At 40.1% G+C, this 20,085-nt stretch overlaps 1 protein-coding gene across 9 annotated transcripts in view; it reads right to left on the minus strand.

The window, feature by feature from the left end:
* Positions 1–20,085, minus strand: part of LOC108424985 (ankyrin repeat and SAM domain-containing protein 1A) — a 109,609-nt gene that overhangs the window by 38,525 nt on the left and 50,999 nt on the right. For 6 of the 9 annotated variants that reach the window (XM_037541177.1, XM_017693353.2, XM_017693349.2 and 3 more), the window contains 2 exons: positions 16,242–16,702; positions 2,496–2,546 (listed from right to left, as the gene is read on the minus strand). In XM_037541177.1, the coding sequence (XP_037397074.1) occupies positions 2,496–2,546; positions 16,242–16,702 (512 nt within the window). Of the gene's footprint in view, positions 1–2,495; positions 2,547–12,121; positions 12,208–16,241; positions 16,703–20,085 lie in introns of those variants that run through there. The other 3 variants (XM_017693350.2, XM_017693351.2, XM_037541178.1) reach the window with 2 other exon arrangements.

Below are 20,085 nucleotides of genomic sequence, written 5' to 3' on the forward strand. Positions count from 1 at the left end.
TGGTGCCTTCACAGATGTGCAAGTTACCCATGCCATGACCACTAACAGACCCCCACACCATCAGAGATGGTGGCTTTTGAACTTTGCACTGATAACAATCCAGACAGTCCTTTTCCTCTTTGGCCCAGAGGACACAACGTCCATGATTTCCAAAAACAATTTGAAATGTGGACTCGTCAGACCACAGGACACTTTTCCACTTTGCGTCAGTCCATCTCAGATGAGCTTGGGCACAGAGAAGCCGGCGTGTTTCTGGGTGTTGTTGATATATGGCTTTGCTTTGCATGGCAGAGTTTTAACTTGCACTTGTAGATGGAGCGACCAACTGTGTTCACTGACAATGGTTTTCTGAAGCGTTCCTAAGCCCATGTGATAATATCTGTTACAGAATGATGTCGGTTTTTAATGCAGTGCCACCTGAGGGATCAAAGGTCACAGACATTCAATGATGGTTTTCTGCCTTGCCGCTTACTTACAGAGATTTCTCCAGATTCTCTGAATCTTTTGAAGATATTATGGACTGTAGATGATGAAATCCCTAAATTCCTTGTAAATGCACGTTGAGAAACGTTCTTAAAGTAAAGGACTATTTGCTCACGCAGTTGTTCAAAGTGGTAAACCTCGCCCCATCCTTGCTTGTGATCGACTGAGCCTTTCAGAGATGCTCCCTTTATACCCAATAATGACACTCACCTGTTTCCAATTAACCTGTTCACCTGTGGAATGTTCCAAATAGGTGTTTTTTGAGCATTCCTCAACTTTCCCAGTCTTTTATTGCCCTTGTCCCAACTTCTTTGGGACGTGTTGCAGGCATCAAATTCAAAATGAGTGAATATTTGCAAAAAACAATAAAGCTTATGCTTTTATGCTTTTATGCTTTTAAAATTAAAAAAATCTTTATAATTTTAAACATTAAACATCTTCTCTTTGTAGTGTATTCAATTGAATATAGGTTGAAAAGGATTTGTAGTATTCTGTAGTATTCAAGTATTCTGGTTTTATTTATGTTTTACACCACGTCCCAACTTCATTGGAATTGAGGTTGTAAGAACCAATCCCATTTCACCCCTTGCACCTACTTGGCCGTTAGCCCTCTGTTTTGTGCGTCTGGGGAAGGGTGTCACAATTTTTGAGATAGAGGGGTAGGGTGAAGTGTTAGGGCTACATGACCCTACAAACAGAGGTTTTACAGAGCCACACTCCAAAGGAGTCTTATGAGAAAAAAGAAAAACTGGCAAGATGGCTGCAGGAGCGACCAAGGAACCGCACAAACGTATTTTCTCTATTAAAAAATTACAATAACAATTGTATTATCTTAAGTTGAATGTCATTTAATGTATTATGGTCATTTTCTTGATTAAAAGCATAAAAATCGATAACAGTATGCCAATATCTTGGTAGCTAGCAATCTAATGTTCCCATTTCACGCCATGCCTAAGAACACCCTTCCTTGTGATAAAACTACAGTAACACACAACATCTCACAACTTATTGCTTTAATAAAACACAGAAATTATTACTATTAGATACTATTAGAGCTCTGCCTGGTTAGCCTACAAATTGTATTCACAGTGATGCATCTAGAACTTCCAGAAGGATGAGACTGATGTTTAAAATTGGAACTCAAAATATGACTTTCAGGCTTCAGTCCATCTCTAATGCTTCTCTGTGTCTGTCTAAATAACACAAAGAATGCTTAGATAATTTTTTATAGGATGATAAAAGAGTAGCTCTCTTCTGTTTCCAACCAAAACAGAAGAGTCTGAAAAAACCAAACAGGATTATTTTCTGAAAGTCAAAATAAATTAAAAAAAATTACAGAAAAGTGATTTTTGTTTTTTATTTCACAGAAATTGTTAGGCCTTTGTGAACACCCAGAAGGCTCTGAGGGTTGCCTGCTGGTTTAGAGGTACAAAAACAGAACGGAGGAAAAACAAGCATCTGAGGATAGAAAGCTTATTAAGTTGCTTATCTAAGCGAAAAAGAACCACAGAAGCAAAACTACCAGCTGGCTGCAGAACTCTGAAAGGGCAGAGATGAGATGAGACAGCAGAAACAAAAGGAAGCTGTACCTGCTTAATGACATTCACCGCCTTGGAGCACTCAGTGAGTTCTCAAAAACCTCAAACAAAACATCAACCAAAACCCATTCATAACTGGAACAAAAACCTAAACCAAAATCTCAACAAAAACTCAATCAAAACTTCAACCAAAACTGAAATCGAAGCCCAATCAAACTCTCATCCAAAACATAAACCAAAACCTCAACCAAAGACAAACTAAACTCAACTAAAACCCACACTACTACCCAAACCAGAACCCAAAGGAAAACCCCAACCAAAACCAATCCCAACTAAACCCAATCCACCATCAATCCATCAAAATCTAACCCAAACCCAACCAAGACCCTCCACCCAGACATGCTCATAAAAGATTCCCAAAACACAAGCAGACAGGAGGCGGCGGAGGATGCAAACGTTCAAGGAGAGTCTTACGCTGTGAGCAGACTGGGGTCTCCGGGGACCGATGGAGTTACGGGTCTTTCTCTGGTGGAAGAAAATCAACTTTTAAAACAGATCCCACTTTAAAATTAGAGTTCAGTGAAAATTTGCATAATGTTTGACACTATGGGACTTCCTGTTATCTATAAATACAAACAAATGTACAGGCTGCTATTATGTTCAGCTATGCTAATGTAGACCATGTTTATAAGTAACAGTGAGTCAGAAAACACACAATCAAGTCTATTACAGATACTGAACACCTCCACATGCTTTCAGTGATGATTTAGCCCTGCATCTACTGACTTACAGGTGCACAACAGAGAGCATTTTAATGAATTCTAGGACAGTCTGGAGACTGGACTGTTCTGATGGTAAAGTGCTGGAGAGAACTGTGATTGCAGCACAGAGGAATAGGAGAGATAAACTTCATCACTTACAATCTCTGCACACTGATAGTGTCCATTAGTGAGCACGATGAGCACTCTGGAGGATCAGAATCTACGGAGAGGAATTTGTGCCAAACTGAGTAGCAGTAACTACAGTGGAAAAATTTGTTAGAACTGAATACAAGCTACCTTTAAATGTAATAAAGGCACAATTATACTGCTTTACACAGCAGTACAGCATTAAATTAGTATAATACATCTTTTACTTTTCTTTGCAGCATATTTTCTGCATGTTACTGTTTAAATGTACTCTCCAATGTTCACTGCATTTCACTGTTTTGGTCATATAAACTATCAATGCTAGGAGGATGAAGGCCAACACAGGGCCACCGCATCTTTTCGAACTGCCGCTCACACAACGTCATTGGACAGCTGAATGCGGTCGAAGGAAAATACCAACCGCCAAATCAGTTTCGTCAGTTTACAGATGCCTGCGCTCATCATCAATGCCATCATCCTGTTCAGTGATCAAGGGAGAAGGGGGTGGGGGGGGGGGGGGGGGGGGGAATGGGGGGGGCATCCTACCCACCCAGACACAGTGAGGCCAATTGTACTCTCTAGGACTCCCAGATACAGATGGCTGTAGCATCACCAGGGATTGTACTCGCAATCTCCTGATGACAGGGCCAACACTTGACGTTGTGCCACTCAGGAGCCCTCGTGTATCGTTTTTAATGAAGGCAAGGTAAGTTTATTTATATAGCACTTTTCACATTATGTGGTCATTGAAAGTACTTTACAAATGAGGAAATGTAACTTTTTTTTCAAATTTAAACAAAGTAAAGTTCAAACTTAAAAATCAAAGGAGGATAAAGAGCTAAAAGTCATGTTTAAACAGTGTAGTAGAGGTTTTATACTTCGTTCTGGCTCATATTCTGCATTTCACTATGGAAGAGTAATGTTGTGTGTCATGTTTTTCCACTGTAGTTACTGCTTTTTAGTGTGGCACAAATTCTTCTCCATAACAATCAGCCTGGGCAAGAAGTGTTTGTTTTTTCACGTTCTGGTCAGGTCTGAGAAAAAACAGCTAAAGAAAACACTGGGCAGATCTGTCCACACAATCAGGAGACACATTTATAGCCAATCATAAAATATCTACACATTCAGAAAATCTCTCCACATCCCTAAAATACAGCCACTACAGAGACACTCATCCAGACTCCCCTAAATTGATGCAGCCTTTCATATCAGACAGCAAAAAACAGCAGCTCACAAAGTGAACTTACACTGCTTTCACCACCTGCCGCTGCAGATGTAAGGACAGTGTAGACAGTGATAGGTTTAGAGGGGCATGATAATGCTGGGTGGGCCTCTGATGTGTAAAACACACATTATGCCTTAATATTTGTACAGGCTGCATTTTAACTTAAATTTTTGCCCCCGACATGTTAAATGTAAATTCTTAATGCCTCCCATTAGAGACTACTAGTTTCCTGTAGAACCCCTTTAGCTGCCATTAGGAAACCATCAAATGCATTTAGAATCAGCCACTGGTCACCTGTTAAGCCTTTAGAGTCATATACACTGTGATACAGACACATTAAAAAACAAAAACACATCACAGAATCATCAGGAACCTACATACACACTTAATGGTTTCTATGAGTTTATCCAGCAGGGAACCTTTTGATTCTACAGTGGAGAAGCGGTTGAAGTGCTACGAGTCGGCAAACGTGAGGTTCTCCTACTTTACCAGCTTCTACATTCTTCAGATTATACTCTTTTATAGAATGCGATGCTGTTAACTTCATCTCTTTAATCCGGACTTGTTATGGATCAGAGTGGAAAACTCAGACATCCCATTAGACTTCCTGACTAATTCACGGCTACAAACTAAATCCAAATATTAGAAAATAGTTACCTACTAATTATTGTCTCTATTCTTCACTGATATCAATTTTAATGTGTTATTACTGATATTACGAATCATAATCGACCCTGTTTCTGATGGTGTAATCACAAAAAGCAATTTTCAGTTTGTTAAAGTCTTTCTCACATTAAAATGTCATTTGTTTTTCCCTCTCAAAGAGAAAAATGACTAAGATATGGTCTGCCCTCAGAGCTGTGCTGAAGGTCAGACTGTACTGTGTGCTATTATTCTGGGGGTGGGGGTGGTGGAGAGGGTACTCTACAGATACAATCCCCTTTATACCTTTATTTGTCTGTGTTTTCACTGTGAGGTCATTTCCTGCGTCCTCTCCAGCAGAGTTTAACCAGACAGACCCCTGAGAGCTGAATGCCACCAGAACACTAATCTCTTTCTCTCTCTTCCTCTCCCTCTCCCTCTCTCTCTCTCTCTCTCTCTCTCTCTCTCTCTCTCTCTCTCTCTCTCTCATCCCCATACAGCTCTCTCTCTCACTCTCTTATCCCAGTACATCTTTCTCTTTCTCTCTCATCTGAACTATAGACCGTGGCCATTAACTGGGCAGGTGGTACAATTCGATGCAAACAGGCACGCACTGATAACCCTTTACTATAGTAAGCTTAGGAACTGAAATGTTATGAAGAGCCATTTTGTCCTTTCAACAAAAAAGAAACCACCTGGGGAGGCACAACATTTTATGTCCATTTTACCATCTTGGCTTTTAGTATGTCTCAGTGTGTGCTGATGTTCTAGTACAGGCTAAAAATATTAACGCAAACGCAAACTTACTTTGCTCTGCTTTAAGCTTTAGCGCTTCAAAAGCAGAACACTGTTTTGTAAAATGTCTCTCAACGTTGTTTTTACGAGGCCGAAGTCGCTTCTTCCTCACCAGCTTTACGTTCTAACTGTCCCGTTCCACCTTAAATGGTGCCTGAAGTGAAAGTGAAGCTTCAGGCTCACGACTTTGATTGACAGTTTCTCGCTGCAGATTAAACGTATCTGGAAACCAACTGCTTATAAGTCAATTAATCTCTAAATTATATATGTTCGTCTTAAATCTTTCTTTTTGCTGTTTCGTTAGCTACAAGCTAGGCGAGACTGTTATTTGCGTAGCTGTGACCCCTCGAGCACTCTGCGCATCAGTCTTCAGCATGAAAGTTTGGAGAATGAGCAGTTATAACTCCAGTGTTTAAGACCACTTATTGTTGAAACTGTGTTATAACTGTGTTATAACGCTCAGCAGAGCTTAATTTTCTGCAAAGAAGGATTAAGTTATTTCACCTAAAAATCTATTGCTGCTGTGGAGCCGCAACAGAACAGTCAAGGAGCGACCCCCGGCTTAGCTAAAGCAAAAAAAAATCTCAACAGACTATTACTAACTAGGGCAATAAATTGCAATAGACTGTTACTAAATGCACTGCACAGAGTCTGGGTAACTGATGAGAATTTTGAGGTTAAAGTGTTGCTGAAGTTTAAGACACTGAGTTTCATGTCTATAGGCATCTTGCTGAAATGGTTGATTTGGAGCAGTTTTATTTCAACAGTTGACAATTCTTTGCACAAAGTTGTTTGCTTTATATCCAGTTATTTTTGTTGATTTTCATTAAAAACCTGGAATGACTGACTTTGCTCTTACTCTATTTTTGTTGAATATCACACCTTTGTATGTACGAGTTGGATTGTCAGCTAAACTTAAACTTAATGTTTGGTGATCTTTTTGTATATTTGCAGCTTATCTTTCTGGCACATGATTAAATGCAGTCTCTTGTTCACACTATCAGTTGGGTTTGTTTGGTGTGCCAGGAGGAGATACACAAACATTCTGACAGGCGCACTTTAAAGATAGCTAAAAAGTAGTGCAGTATTTTTTAAAAAGTAGCAGAAAAGTAGCTAAATTGCAGCTACCAACACATTTTGGGAAAGTAGCTACCTACCTTTCAACTGCTATCTTAACCCTGGTGATAATTTAACAGAATTATCCTGAATTCTAGTCCTAAATTTCAGACTGGAACATTAAAAGTGACTCATGACTCACACACACACACACACACACACACACACACACACACACACACACACACACACACATCTGTACAGTATCTCACAAAAGTGAGTACACTCCTTACATTTCTGCAAATATTTTATTATATCTTTTCCTGGGACAACACTATAAAAATGAAACTTGGATATAACTTACAGTCAGTGTACAGCTTGTATAGCAGTATAGATTTACTGTCCTCTGAAAATAACTCAACATACAGCCATTAATGTCTAAATAACTGGCAACACAAGTGAGTACACCTCCCTGGTGTCATGTGACTCATTAGTTACAAGGTTCCAGGTGTGAATGGGGAGCAGGGCTTTTAAATTAGGTGTTTTGGGTACAATTATCTCACACTGGCCACTGGATAGTCAACATGGCACCTCATTGCAAAGAACTCTCTGAGGATGTGAGAAATAGAACTGTTGCTCTCCACAAAGATAGCTTAGGCTATAAGAAGTCTGCTAACACTTTGAGCACAATTTGGACACGTTCACTGTGAGGTGTACTCACTTGTGTTGCCAGCTATTTAGACATTAATGGCTGTGTGTTGAGTTATTTTCAGAGGACAGTAAATCTATACTGCTATACAAGCTGTACACTGTCTACTTTAAGTTATATGCACATTTAATTTCTATTGTGTTGTCACATGAATAGATATAATAAAATATCTGAAGAAATGTCAGGGGTGTACTCTTGGAATTGTTTATATAATTTTTTAAGTATTATTTTGGTTTTGGGACAGACTCTTCCCAATATAAAGTATCCCAATAAAAAGTATGATTGTGTATATATTTAGCTCATTACTAGCTCTGTTAATACCTTGGGTGCAAACAGATCAGAATATTATTCTTGTAAATACCCAGGATCTAAAAATTAATTGATATTTAAATAGCGTTTTACTTCAGTTTGTACTAATTCAGAAGAACCTTCAATATATGATATATACTCTCTGTGAAAGTGTGCTCACTGTGGAAAATCACATTATTTTCATGTTCAGGCTCCACATGATACAAACGATGAAGTGAAATATTGAAAGTAATAAATACACTGATGGATCTTATTTTATCCAGACATACAGATATAACACAACATACTGCTTTATAAACAAAAATGAAATCAAATTAGAGCAAATAAGTGAAATATGACTGTGCCTAATTATTTACCCCACTTATCCAACTGTCACCTCACTGATCCCTTTCTCTACCACTATACAACCTTTAACTGCTGCTTTACTTTAACTTTAGACCCAAACTTTGCACATTGCAAGGTTTACAGGTATGACTGTGTGTGTGTGTGTGTGTGTGTGTGTGTGTGTGTGTGTGTGTGTGTGTGTGTGATGGCAGGAACACATTTTATTTACGTTTTATATTTACTTTATCTTATTCTCTACATGTGAATGTCTGTGATACTGTGCACTGTGAGCTCCTGTAACAAAACCACTGTATGCGTAGAATACCTGGCCAATAAAGCTTGATTCTGATTCTGATTATTTCATGATTTGTGTGTTTCAAGTGTGGAGGGTCTGACTGGGATTCATCCTCCAGCTCCATTCAGACCCTGGACTCACACATAATAAATCATTGATAACATCACACAGATTGTTCTGCCCCTGAGCAAGATCTGTTCTACACCCACCACCCCCACATCATAATTCCATAATTCAGTGGATAAGACAAACAGAGTCACTTAAACTTGCATTGTGTGAAATGTTGCATTCTAGAGAAATATACACACTTCGCTTTCTTTTGAAATTTTTCAAATACTGTTTAATTTTCACTGTTACTTTTACTTTTCCAAAACCTTAGCATAATTTTGTGATTGAGTGGTTTGGAGTGACAATTAATTCATTAGGGATAAACTTACAGACTTTTTGGGGACTATTTTGCCTCACAACACCCTGCATAATAGGTGTCCCTACAAAATGAATGGATTTTAAGGCCAAACTCTTCTCAAAACTATAATAAAACAATGTATCAGACATCAGGCAGTGAATTCATAACCATTTCATGTAATAACTTTGTGAGGGAGCTTTTAGAGGTGGAGGTCTGGTTCCTATCACCACCACTGTGAACAATTCTGACTCGGTTTGTTGGGATAAAGGAGTAATTTCCTTTGTGCGTTTGTGTAAACGGTGGTTGCTATGATTTTCCTGGTTGTTGCTGTGGTATTCCAGGTGGTTGAGACATTTCTGGGTTGTTGCTAAGCAGCTAACTGCAGGGAGAGCTCAGGGTGCTGGAATGTGGTTGATATGGTGCTCCAGGTGGTTGCTAGGGTGTTGGTGGGTCGGTACTACATTGTGGCTTCTGTGGTGTTGCCATGCGGTTAACACGGTTTTTCAGAAATATAATAAGTAATAACAGTAAGTTGACTTTGTCAAACTGATTTTACTGTGCAGGAAATCTGTAAAAACGAGAATATCTCCTGAAACCGATTCTCCTCTTGAACCGTTTTTGGGAGGCTCTATATACTCACTAAGTCTTTCCTCTACATGACGGGGGTTTAGGGGTTCAGAGGAGGACGTTAAACATTATAATACGGGTTAATATTACTTTTGAAGCCCACTGGCCCATGACGATCATCTAAATGCAGAAACATATGAGTAGGAGGGGCTAAAGTCATTACATTCAGATGGAGGATTACAGGAATACTAATAATAATAATTATTAATAATAAAAATAATGATATGAAGAATAGTGATTAACATGGCCACGAACACAAAATAATTATTTAATATTTATTTAAAAAAAATATATAAGTATAAATGTAAATAACAAATAGAAACCCTGGAAAAGAAAGATCATAAAAACATAACACAATATCACGACATGTATCTATTGTGACATAGTGATATAATTAGTAGTATTGTACTTAAATTTAACATTTAATACACTATAACACAGTAGACAGCTGTGCACTTGGCACTGGATATTCTACTGGTCAGTGCTTTCTCTGGAGATTATACTTTTGGACAGAGAGCCGATCAGAAGTCTCACCAGAAAGAAACACTGCCATCTTGTGGATTAGGAGAACAGTAGGTGTGAGTCTAACAATACTTCTCTAACAATGAGCTTGAATTATGTTTCATATCAATAATTAAGCAATAAAATATAGATATTTGAACCTGCTGTGTATCTACACTAATTTTAAACCCACAATATGTTGATATTATGCTGGATTTTTTTCTCCCATAATGAATAAAAAGTGAAGCTGATGCTCCTGTATGAATTTATAGGTGTGTCCAAACTAGAACTGATTCACTTTTTCTGCCTCACACTCTCACTGTAACTGTCAGAGAAGCCAGATCAATAATCAGGAGTTACTGATCAGTGATCGGCAGCAGTGCTATCAGCGCTATTCTTTCAGCCTCTCCACAGTAATAAAGCTCACACAATACAGAGATCACAGGGCACAGAGGGTTCAAAGGCCCACAGCTGAAGAGCAGGTTTGGGGGGGTTGGGGATATAAAGGGAGGGGTGTGTGTGGCAGGGGGTTGTATAGACATACATAATATGACCAATCTTAAAGATGACGGTTCTTCATAGGTTCTTAAGTAAAGAAGATATATGAACACTCAAAGAACCGTTTACATGATTAAATGGTTCTTTGCACGGTGAAATGTTTCTTCAGACTGATGGAGAATGTGCTGTATATAGTCCTTTATGAAAAGGGCTCTATATAGCACTTAAAAGGGTGCTTCTATTGTTACAATGTCAAGCTTATAACAATACAAGAACCTTTGGATGCTATATAGAACCCTTTTAAAACCATCTGTAGCACATTCATGTTATGCTCTGTTGAGTTTTGACTTATAAAGTAGTAAACTCCACCTCGGCAGATTACTTTTTTTTTCTGCTGAAATGTTAATGCAGAGCCAGAAGTCTTTCTGTTCTTGTTTTCAAAATGTTCCCTCACTCTTCCTCGTGGAACACAATGTTCTGTGATATTACTGTCTGCACAGCATGTTTAGGATCTACACACAGATTTTCAGTGATGTTCTCATCTCTGACGGCTGTCACAAAACTCCATCTCGCTTTCTTAATGATCACTGTCCTGCAGAAGCTTCTTTACAGCTTCAGAATCTGTTTTTCCATCTACCTGTGCAGGATTTCCTGAGCCACTGCCACACTGCCCCAAATCATAACAGATCCTCCTCTACGTTTAATAGTGAGCAGTGTTCTTTTCATCAGATGCTGCTCCTTCTCTCTCCAAACACATTTTTGATTTTATGCGGCTAAATAGTTAAATTTTTACTTCATCAGTCCACAGCACCTGTTTCCAGAATGCCTCTAGATGATCTAGATGTTTTGCTGACTTCCGAGTTACTTACAACTGAACACATTAATTTGTGTCTCAATCATGATTAACTGCACTTTTTTGTATAGTTTGATCACAATTAATCACAGTTTTTGTATAGTGTCTGAATACTTGTATTATGTGTATCACTTTATTGTGTGTAGTTATTTATGAGTAAACATTTTTGTGTAGTTAAATCATGAACAATCTTTTTGATTGCGATTATCTGCATTATGTGCAGTTACTCACAATTAGTCTTCTCTTGAATTTGATTTAAAAATGTTTTGCTTTTCATTTAAAGAGCCATGCCTTTTGTTATACCTATATCAGCACATAATGTTATTGACACAGTAACTTTGACACCAACCATATTTGAAAAAAAATAGAAGCATTTTTCAGTATTATTAACTCTTTTGCCTAAAACTCAATGCAAACCCGGCATCTCCAACACACATTTGTAGAGGAGACACATTTCCCTCTTGTAGAAAACCCACCAGCATGAAAGACATGGCAGGGGGGCCGCAGAGAGAGATGAGTGCCTATTCAAAAAGTGACAAAGAAAGTCAAGAAGCAAAGCAAGACAAAAAAGAAGCGGAACAGAGAGAGACAGCGAGAATGTCTAGAGACAACCTGCATCTCTGGTTTTGTTCCTGATACTGTTAAAGCTTCCTCCGAATGTGATCCACCAGACAAGATATGCTGGACACCTCTTTGGTTTTAGTGCTGGAGCCATGATTACGTGGCTAACGGATAACGAAAGCTTATGCCCCACCAATTAGCATGGTGCTAGCTGTATGCCTGGATCATCACACGCTTGCGTCAAACATGTTAGTGAAGTTGGCTTCCTATTTTTTTTTTCAGATCCAAACATGTCTTGAACTGACCGAAAACATTTAGTTGTAACGGAGAGATTCCAGCAAAAGGAAGAATTTTGCACAAATCCCTGAAAAGAATAGAGAGAAATACTCACAAAAGCAGACCTGGTGGCAGCCATAAGGAGGGACGAAGTGAAGAATGTAGGGACGGAGGGGAGAAACGAGTGGAGGAGGACACCTTCGCTCTGTCTATCCTGCTCTTTCTCTCTCACCTCACTTCACTGCTGTTCCCTTCTTCACACTGAAGAGCAGCGGATTCTCACTCTCACTGGCTAATCCCAAACACAGTCCCGTATTAGCATGAGCTTTGTGCCCAAAAAGACCCTCATGCAAGTCAAATCCCCCACAACACACCCCCCACCCCCACACCACCTCCACCCCAACGTGAACATTAGAGTCAGACTGAATGCATCTGTGAGAATAGGCAAAAAAAAAAAAAAGAAGAGGCTGATGCTGTCACTCAGAGTGGCAGAGTATCCCAGGCTGACCATGCATGACCGAGAGGAAGAGAGAGAGAGGGGGGTAGAGAAAAGAGGAGTACAAGAGTGAGGAGAGAAAGAAAATAAAGGGTGAAAAAGAAAAAAGAGGGAGAATAAAAAAAAGTGAGAAAGAGAAGTGAGAGGGATAAAGAGAGAGAGAGAGAGAGAGAGAGAGAGAGAGAGAAGAGAGACAGAGAGAGGGAGAGAGGGAGACAGAGAGAGAGGGAGAGAGAGGGGAGACAGAAGAGAGGGAAAAGAGAAAAAGAAACAGAACAAAGAGTGAAAAAGAGAAAAGAAAGAATAAAAGACATAACTGAGAGCAAGAAGAGAACAGGGAGAGTGAAGAGAAGAGGGAAGATAACAGGTGAGAGGAGAGGAGAGAAAGAAAAGATAATAGGAGAGAAGAGAAGAGAAGAGAAGAGAAGAGAAGAGAAGAGAAGAGAAGAGAAGAGAAGAGAAGAGAGCAAGACAGGAAAGAGGAAAAAAGTGAACAGAGAAGAGCAGAGAAGAGAGAGAGAGAGAAAAATCAGAGAGAAATCAGGATTGTGTGTGCGTGTTTATATCACTTTGTGAGGACCATCAGTCCTCATAATGCTAGTAAAACATCAGTTTATCAGAGGTGAGGATGTGGCTGATCATCACAAGAAAAAAAACTGTTATTCGACATTTCAGCTCTGTAAACAAAAACTGTTATATCAGTTACTCAGACCTGCCACAAGGGGGAGTAGCATTACACTGTAATAACACTCAGAGTCTCAGAGCTGTTCTGTAGGAACCTTAAAATGAGGCTGAGAAACTAAAGAATTCAACTGGTGAATCTTTTCAGACCTTTATCACTCATAATCCCTCACTCACAGCACAAAAGCACTGAACCACAAAGAGCCACAGCATTAGAGTTAGTAACTAAACATGTTGGAAGTGAAATTTGAATGGGCATTTTTAAATGTTAAAAAAAATGTTGCACAAAAAAGGGAGAGAGAATGAGAGTGAGAGAAAAGGGGAGAATGATAAAGAGAAAAAGAGAGAAGAGAGAAAAGAGAGAACAATGGAGATAAACAGAAAAGGAAAAAATGAGAAAAGGAGAGAAGAGAGAAAAGAAAAGAGAAAGACAGGGAGAAAAAGAAAAAAGAGAAAGGAGAAGAATAGAAAAGGAGACAAAAGAAAGACAGCAAGATAGAATAGAGAAGAAATAAAGACAAAAAAGAGATGAGAGAGAACAAGAGATGAGAAAGAAAGAAAAAAGAAAAAGAATGAAAGAGAGAACGTCATCCACAAACAGGTCTGAACTGAGAATCGAGATCATTCACAGGTTCATCAGAGCCAACAGAACTTCCTCAGGCCATCAGCCCACTGTGCTCTGAGAGGACAAGGATGCAGACACATAAGCCCCGCCCACTGCAGGTTGCTACATAGCTACATAAGCCCTGCCACCTTCCACTCACAATGCTTTAAACAGGACACACCAAGATACATATGCCCTGCCCACTACAGTCTGATAGGCTACACACACACACACACACACACACACATAAGCCCTGCCCACTCGCTTCACTAGATAGGATGCTCTCAGACACATAAACCCCTCCCCCTATGTAATAACATAAGCCCTGCCCACTTTACTAGATAGAACGCACCCAGATACATCACGCCCCCTCTCTCCCACTTTGCTCTGATAAGGCTGCACCCAGAGCAGTGAGGGGCCTCACAGACATTCAGCCTTATTTTGACATTTACTGATTATATAACCTCAACGATCAGCAAAAGCAGTTAAAGGTCTCTGTTGTTCTGAGTTTCAGCTCCTGTAATCAATGCATAACTGACATTCTGCAGAGTTGACAAAGTCTAACACAGCTTGTTCATCAGTGAGGAACATTCTGACCCTCACCAGCACAACAAGGCCAACACACACTCACCACATTAAACAGAATTGAATTCAGAACCATCAGCCAACTGTGTTTGCACACTGTGTAATTAGACATCTGCATTTAACCCATCCGTGCAGTGAAACACCCATATACATACACACTAGTAAACACACACACACTAGGGGGCAGTGAGCGCACTTTCCCAGAGCGGTGGACAGCCCGGGAGCAATTGGGGGTTAGGTGCCTTGCTCAACGGCACTTCGGTCATGGACTGTCAGCCGAGTGGATCGAACCAGCAATCTTCCAGTCACAGGGCAGGTTTCCTAACCTCCAGCCCATGACTGCCCCACATAAACCTGCAGCCCTGCGCACACTTTACTGGAGCCCCAATTATTCACACCTTTTATTCAGACGATAATACATTATTATATCTTACATGCCAATTTTTCAGATGCAACATTATTTGCTTTTTCACCATCTTTGATTTTTGTGAATTTTCACTGGTGATATAAACTTATTCCACCCATCACTGTTGTCTCTGGCATTGCTGTGGCAACAACCTGACAGATTAGTGACATTTCCACACAGACAGCAAGACTTCTTTCCTCCTGAAGTCTTTTTTCTTGCATTTGTTGTGGAAGTGTCTCGCCTCGTCTACATCATAAAAACGTAAAAGCATATACATTAAAATTCAGCTTTCAACTAATAATGAGTCGTGTTTCAGAAACTACAGAAACTAAACATCAAAATGTCACAGCACGTCATTTATTTTGACAAAATTTAGTCTTTTATTTTTTTTCAACACAGTCTGCTGACTGTCAGTCTGACTCTGCGTCTCACTCTAAAACACCCATTATTCACCATCCTATCAAAACCTAAAGAATTAAATCAAGTCCCACCCGAGCACTGTGCTTCTTCACACATGGGCCTCCAACAGAAGCTCCTGGAGATCCAGCAATGAACTCATGAAGCTTCAGCTCCTGAGTGAAGTGCCGAAAATCTCCTTATAAGTAGCAACTCATTATCAAATTACCACCTCAATCAATGCTAATGCTAAAGCCTTTATATTAATTCAAATCTACATTTTACAAGTTAGATTTTTAAAGTAAAACAGTTGCAACCAAAAGCTGTAGTGATGTGCAGGTACCAACACAGCCTCAACGGCTAAACTAGCTGTGCTCAGGTCACGGCTGAGAAAAATAAACGCGATCGTCTTGAGAATAACCCTGTGAGCATGACCTGCTCCTGAATAGTGTCTGCTGACCAGTCAATACATGGCAAAAATGCAAAAAGCTAAATTTTTATAAACAGAAATGGACAGATTTAACAAACCAACAATTTTATTGTTAACCACTGCTATAATAATGCCAATGTCTGTTAACGTCTAGCATGGATTTCTGAAGCTTGCAACAGACATTGGACAGTTCCTTTGATTCACAGGCAACAGTTTTACACTATTTTACACTATATCTTCTGCTTTTTATAAAGAAAGCTCTGTGCCATCCTAGCAGCACTAAGTGGCTAATAAAAAACATGTTCAACAACATGGTTTACTTCTTTAGTTTTAGTGCTAGAGCTACAAAGCTAACACACTAACCAAGCAATTAAGCATGTTAGCATAGCTAAACACAGTAGCAGCTGCCTGAAGCCTAAATTTTGTTTAGTTTTACATAACAGCAACAGAAACCACTGTGCCATGCTAAGTAGTGGGATATAAGCATCCATACATGTTAGCGACATTATCCTCGTAACTCCAGCGCTAAAACTAACATTTAGCTAGAATCAGATTTTTCACCAAACTATCATTTTAAAACTCAAGAAACAAACAAAGCAGTACATTTCCCATCCAGATCAGCAGGGGGAGCTCTTACCTCATCCCATTCCGATGTGAAGGACGGAGATTTCTCCAGCCTCCTTTTGGCGGCGCTGCAGTTGGACACTGATTCACTACGACCACCTAGTCCCGCCTCCTCCTCGCTGGGTGGAGACACTAGCAGGTCAGAGTCGGATTTGGACAGGCTACGGGCCAGCTTCAGGTCGCCCGGACGCATCCGCCCGGCAGACGGTGACGCTCGGGAGGGAGAGTCCCGTGGCTCTTTGTTTACGGTGGCGTAGATCGCTTTGGGGTCGGGATCAGTGAGGATGGCTGCCATGGCGACGGAGGATGTGGGAGGGGGAGCAGAAGAGGTCACAGAGGTCAAAGTGCCGGAGCTTTGGCTAGACTTCAGCCGGAACGCTTCTTCCCCTCCACGGCTGTCCACCACAGGAGAAGATCCGTGGAGTAGTCCGGTGAACTGCTCTGGAACGCTTGCGCTCAGATCCGCGGAATTCTCTGTTTTAGCGAGCGAGAGACACAGAGAGAGAGAGGGCGAGAGAGAGAGGATTACAGAGTGTGGTACAAGATCAACTCCAGCTAAGAAGAATCCACCCACGACACAGCATCCAGAACAGATCAGGTTTTGTCCAGAGAGAGAGAGGGGGAGAGAGAGAGAGAGAGAGAGAGAGAGAGAGAGAGAGAGAGGGGGAGAGAGAGAGAGAGAGGGGGAGAGAGAGAGAGAGAGAGAGAGAGAGAGAGAGAGAGGAATGACTCACAGAAACAATGCAGTTAGAAAACTCTAAACTCAGAGTGGAAACAGCTGACATTTCACTGAGAGAGAGAGAGAGAGAGAGAGAGAGAGAGAGAGAGAGAGAGAGAGAGAGTTTAGTGCCCTGTTCTTCCCTCTTTGCTCACTCCCTCTCTACCTCTTTCACTCACTCTCCTTGCTCTCTCTCTCTCTATGACACCTGTTTTTTTCTCTCTCTTTCTCTCTCTCTCTCTACCTCACACCTTGTTTTTGCTCTCTCACTCTGTTTTTTCTCTTTTGCTGCCTCTCTTTCTGTCTCTCACACACATGGCTTGCTTTCTCTCTCTCAGACACTAAACAGACAGTTGGGCAAAGATCCACCACACACATTCTGAAGTGTCTGAAGTGTGTGTGTGTGTGTGTGTGTGTGTGTGTGTATATGTGTGAGATGATCTGGTGTTACAGTGAGGGGTCGTGGTATTTGCTGACATGATGATGTCACAGTTGATCTCTGACCTTCACATGTTCACTGAGCAGTGAGCAGACCCCCGCCCCAAACAGAGTTTAACAGCCAGTGTGTTTTAGCATGGCACTGTCAGAGGAGCAAACAGGTCAGTTCATCAAATCTCTGCCCCATTAGAGCTGCCCTTGCCAATCATAAGTACTGTACTGGTACCGTATAGTGGAATCATCCAGGAGCAAAAGCGGCTCAGAGGTGAGGAACATCTATATTTTTTTACTGTATCTATGTCGTCACTGTCTCATGGAGTTCTGTAGTTGTTCTGAATACCAAAATTTGTCTAACCTCAGTACCGTTTCAGGCTACATTAGCAAGAAATAAATTCATCTCATGCCAAAAAGTTTGGTCAGTATGTCAATCTCACAGCAAAATTATGCATTTGCTCTCCCTCTGATAAAACTGAGCAACACTGTAGAACAACCACGATTACTGATTATAATCAGAAAAGGAAAAACAGGGAAATATTCTTTGATTTTGCACTTTCAGTGTAAGAATGTAAATGTTCAGATGCTCTTTGATTACAGATTCATGCACAAGGCTTCAGCCGAAATTCTCCTTCATCTCTGCTAAACCAACACACGGTGGACTGTGTTGATTGCAGAGGGTGGGCAGGACTAAACCATCAGTTGTTCGAGTTGCGTGGTCATGTGTTTTTTCTGAGAATCCCTCCTGTTAAAATTAAAACGCCACTACTGGTTAACAAGCTGCGACTGCGTTTCTTTAGTAGGCTATATGATTTGTGTATAACAGCCTATGGAATTAGTAATAACAACTACATACATATGACATATGTCCTTTACAATGCTAGTTCAGCGTAAGTGGGAATCATATCTATTATACTAAAAGTTTTAATCCCCTGGTATTGTTTGTGGGAATAAATCTGTTAAAATGTAGATTTATGACACTTCCATAATAAAAAAAAGTCTGATTTCTCTTTATACATTTTATTCCTACGCTGAAATGGATAAATCAGAGACAAAGCTGGCAGAGCTGAATCAGATAACATTTGGCTGTTAGGCATGAGGGCCACTCGGCTGCGCAGTTTCCAGTGAAAAAATTCTAATCAAAAGACCAACTCTCAATGATATTAGAGGGTAAAGAGCTGCAGCTGAAAACAGAGCGGAATTCTAAATAAACTCACTCCAAATTTCTCAGAGGGGTTCTCTTTTCTACCCACTTAAAAAGATCTTCAAAAGTTCTTTAGTAAAGACTAAAATGTCTAAAATTGTATATAGACCTTTTTTGAAAAGGGTTCTTTATAATATCAAAAAAGATTATTATATTATTACAACACTCTTAAAAAGTGCTTCAAAGGTAAGGAAAATGGTTCTGTATAGAACCATGAACAATCAAATATTCCTTTGCATTGTGAAAATGTATTTTATCTGGTTCTATACAGAACATTTTGAAAAAGGTTCTACATGGCACCAAAGAGCCTTCTGCTATTGTTAAGATGTCAAGCTTGTAACAACAAAAGAATGCTTTTTGGTGCTTTATACAACACGTTCTACATCAATCTAGAGAACTGTCACCATGCAAAGAACCCTTTAATCATGTGCAGGGTTCTTATAGTGTTCATGGTTCTACATAGAGCCAATGACTTTACCAAAGAACCCTTACAGATCTTTTTTAAAAGTGAAGCTTGACACCTCACCAGCAGCAGAACTATTTAATGCTATATAGACCCCTTTTCAAAAAGGTTCCATATAGAACTGTATACATTTTGCATCATTCTGAAGAACGTTTTCACCATACAAAGAACACTTTAAGCATGAAAATGGTTCTTTGAGTGTTCATGTCTTAACTAAAAAATCCTTGGGGATCTTTTCTAAGAGTACAGTATGGCAGGGGATTTATTATCAGAGCTGATGGAAACACAAACATACAGAATTTACTGTGATATTTCAGTTTTCCAGCTAGAGTTTATTTTGCCAGCTGGACGGAACCTGCACAGTATCAGAAACCGGACTCTGACACTGAGCCGGAGTATCAGAGCTCTCATCTCACAGAGCACCGTTTAATTATGCAGCCTGGAAAACTAGACAGGGAAGGAGAAGAGGGATGTGCTCATAAATTCAGTCATGTAGTAAGAGCTCCAGCCACCTTCACTAGGGCTCCACCCATCCCCTTGTGAGAGGCACACCCAAACACCCCCACACACACTCACACACAGCTGCAGCCTGTTCAGTGTTTGCTCTGAGGGTTTGATTTGTAACGCTCAGCAGGTCCATGAGGAGATGAGGTCAGTTCGGTTCTCCAGACCAAAACACCAACACCCAAAACGTCCCGCACAAAGGGCTCAGAGTTCCTCACACCATTAAACCAACATGTGCTGCTCCAACAACAACAATGCAGAGCTACAACCTGACACACCATCAGCCAGCAAAGAACTTTTACTGATCTTTATTAGAACTAACTAGAACAATTAATATACGACTAAACTACACTTTTTAAACACTGATTACAGCTCCACAATGAAAATACTGCATATACCTCCCCACAGCAAACACTGGAAATACTGAATATAACTATACACTGTAAGTACTGAATAAAAATACATACTGCAAATACTGAAAATACAATTCCACTCTGCAAATACTGCATATAAGTGGATACTGCAAATATTTTAAA

This window comes from Pygocentrus nattereri, chromosome 9 (assembly GCF_015220715.1).
Source record: "Pygocentrus nattereri isolate fPygNat1 chromosome 9, fPygNat1.pri, whole genome shotgun sequence".
Classification (NCBI taxonomy): Eukaryota; Metazoa; Chordata; class Actinopteri; order Characiformes; family Serrasalmidae; genus Pygocentrus; species Pygocentrus nattereri.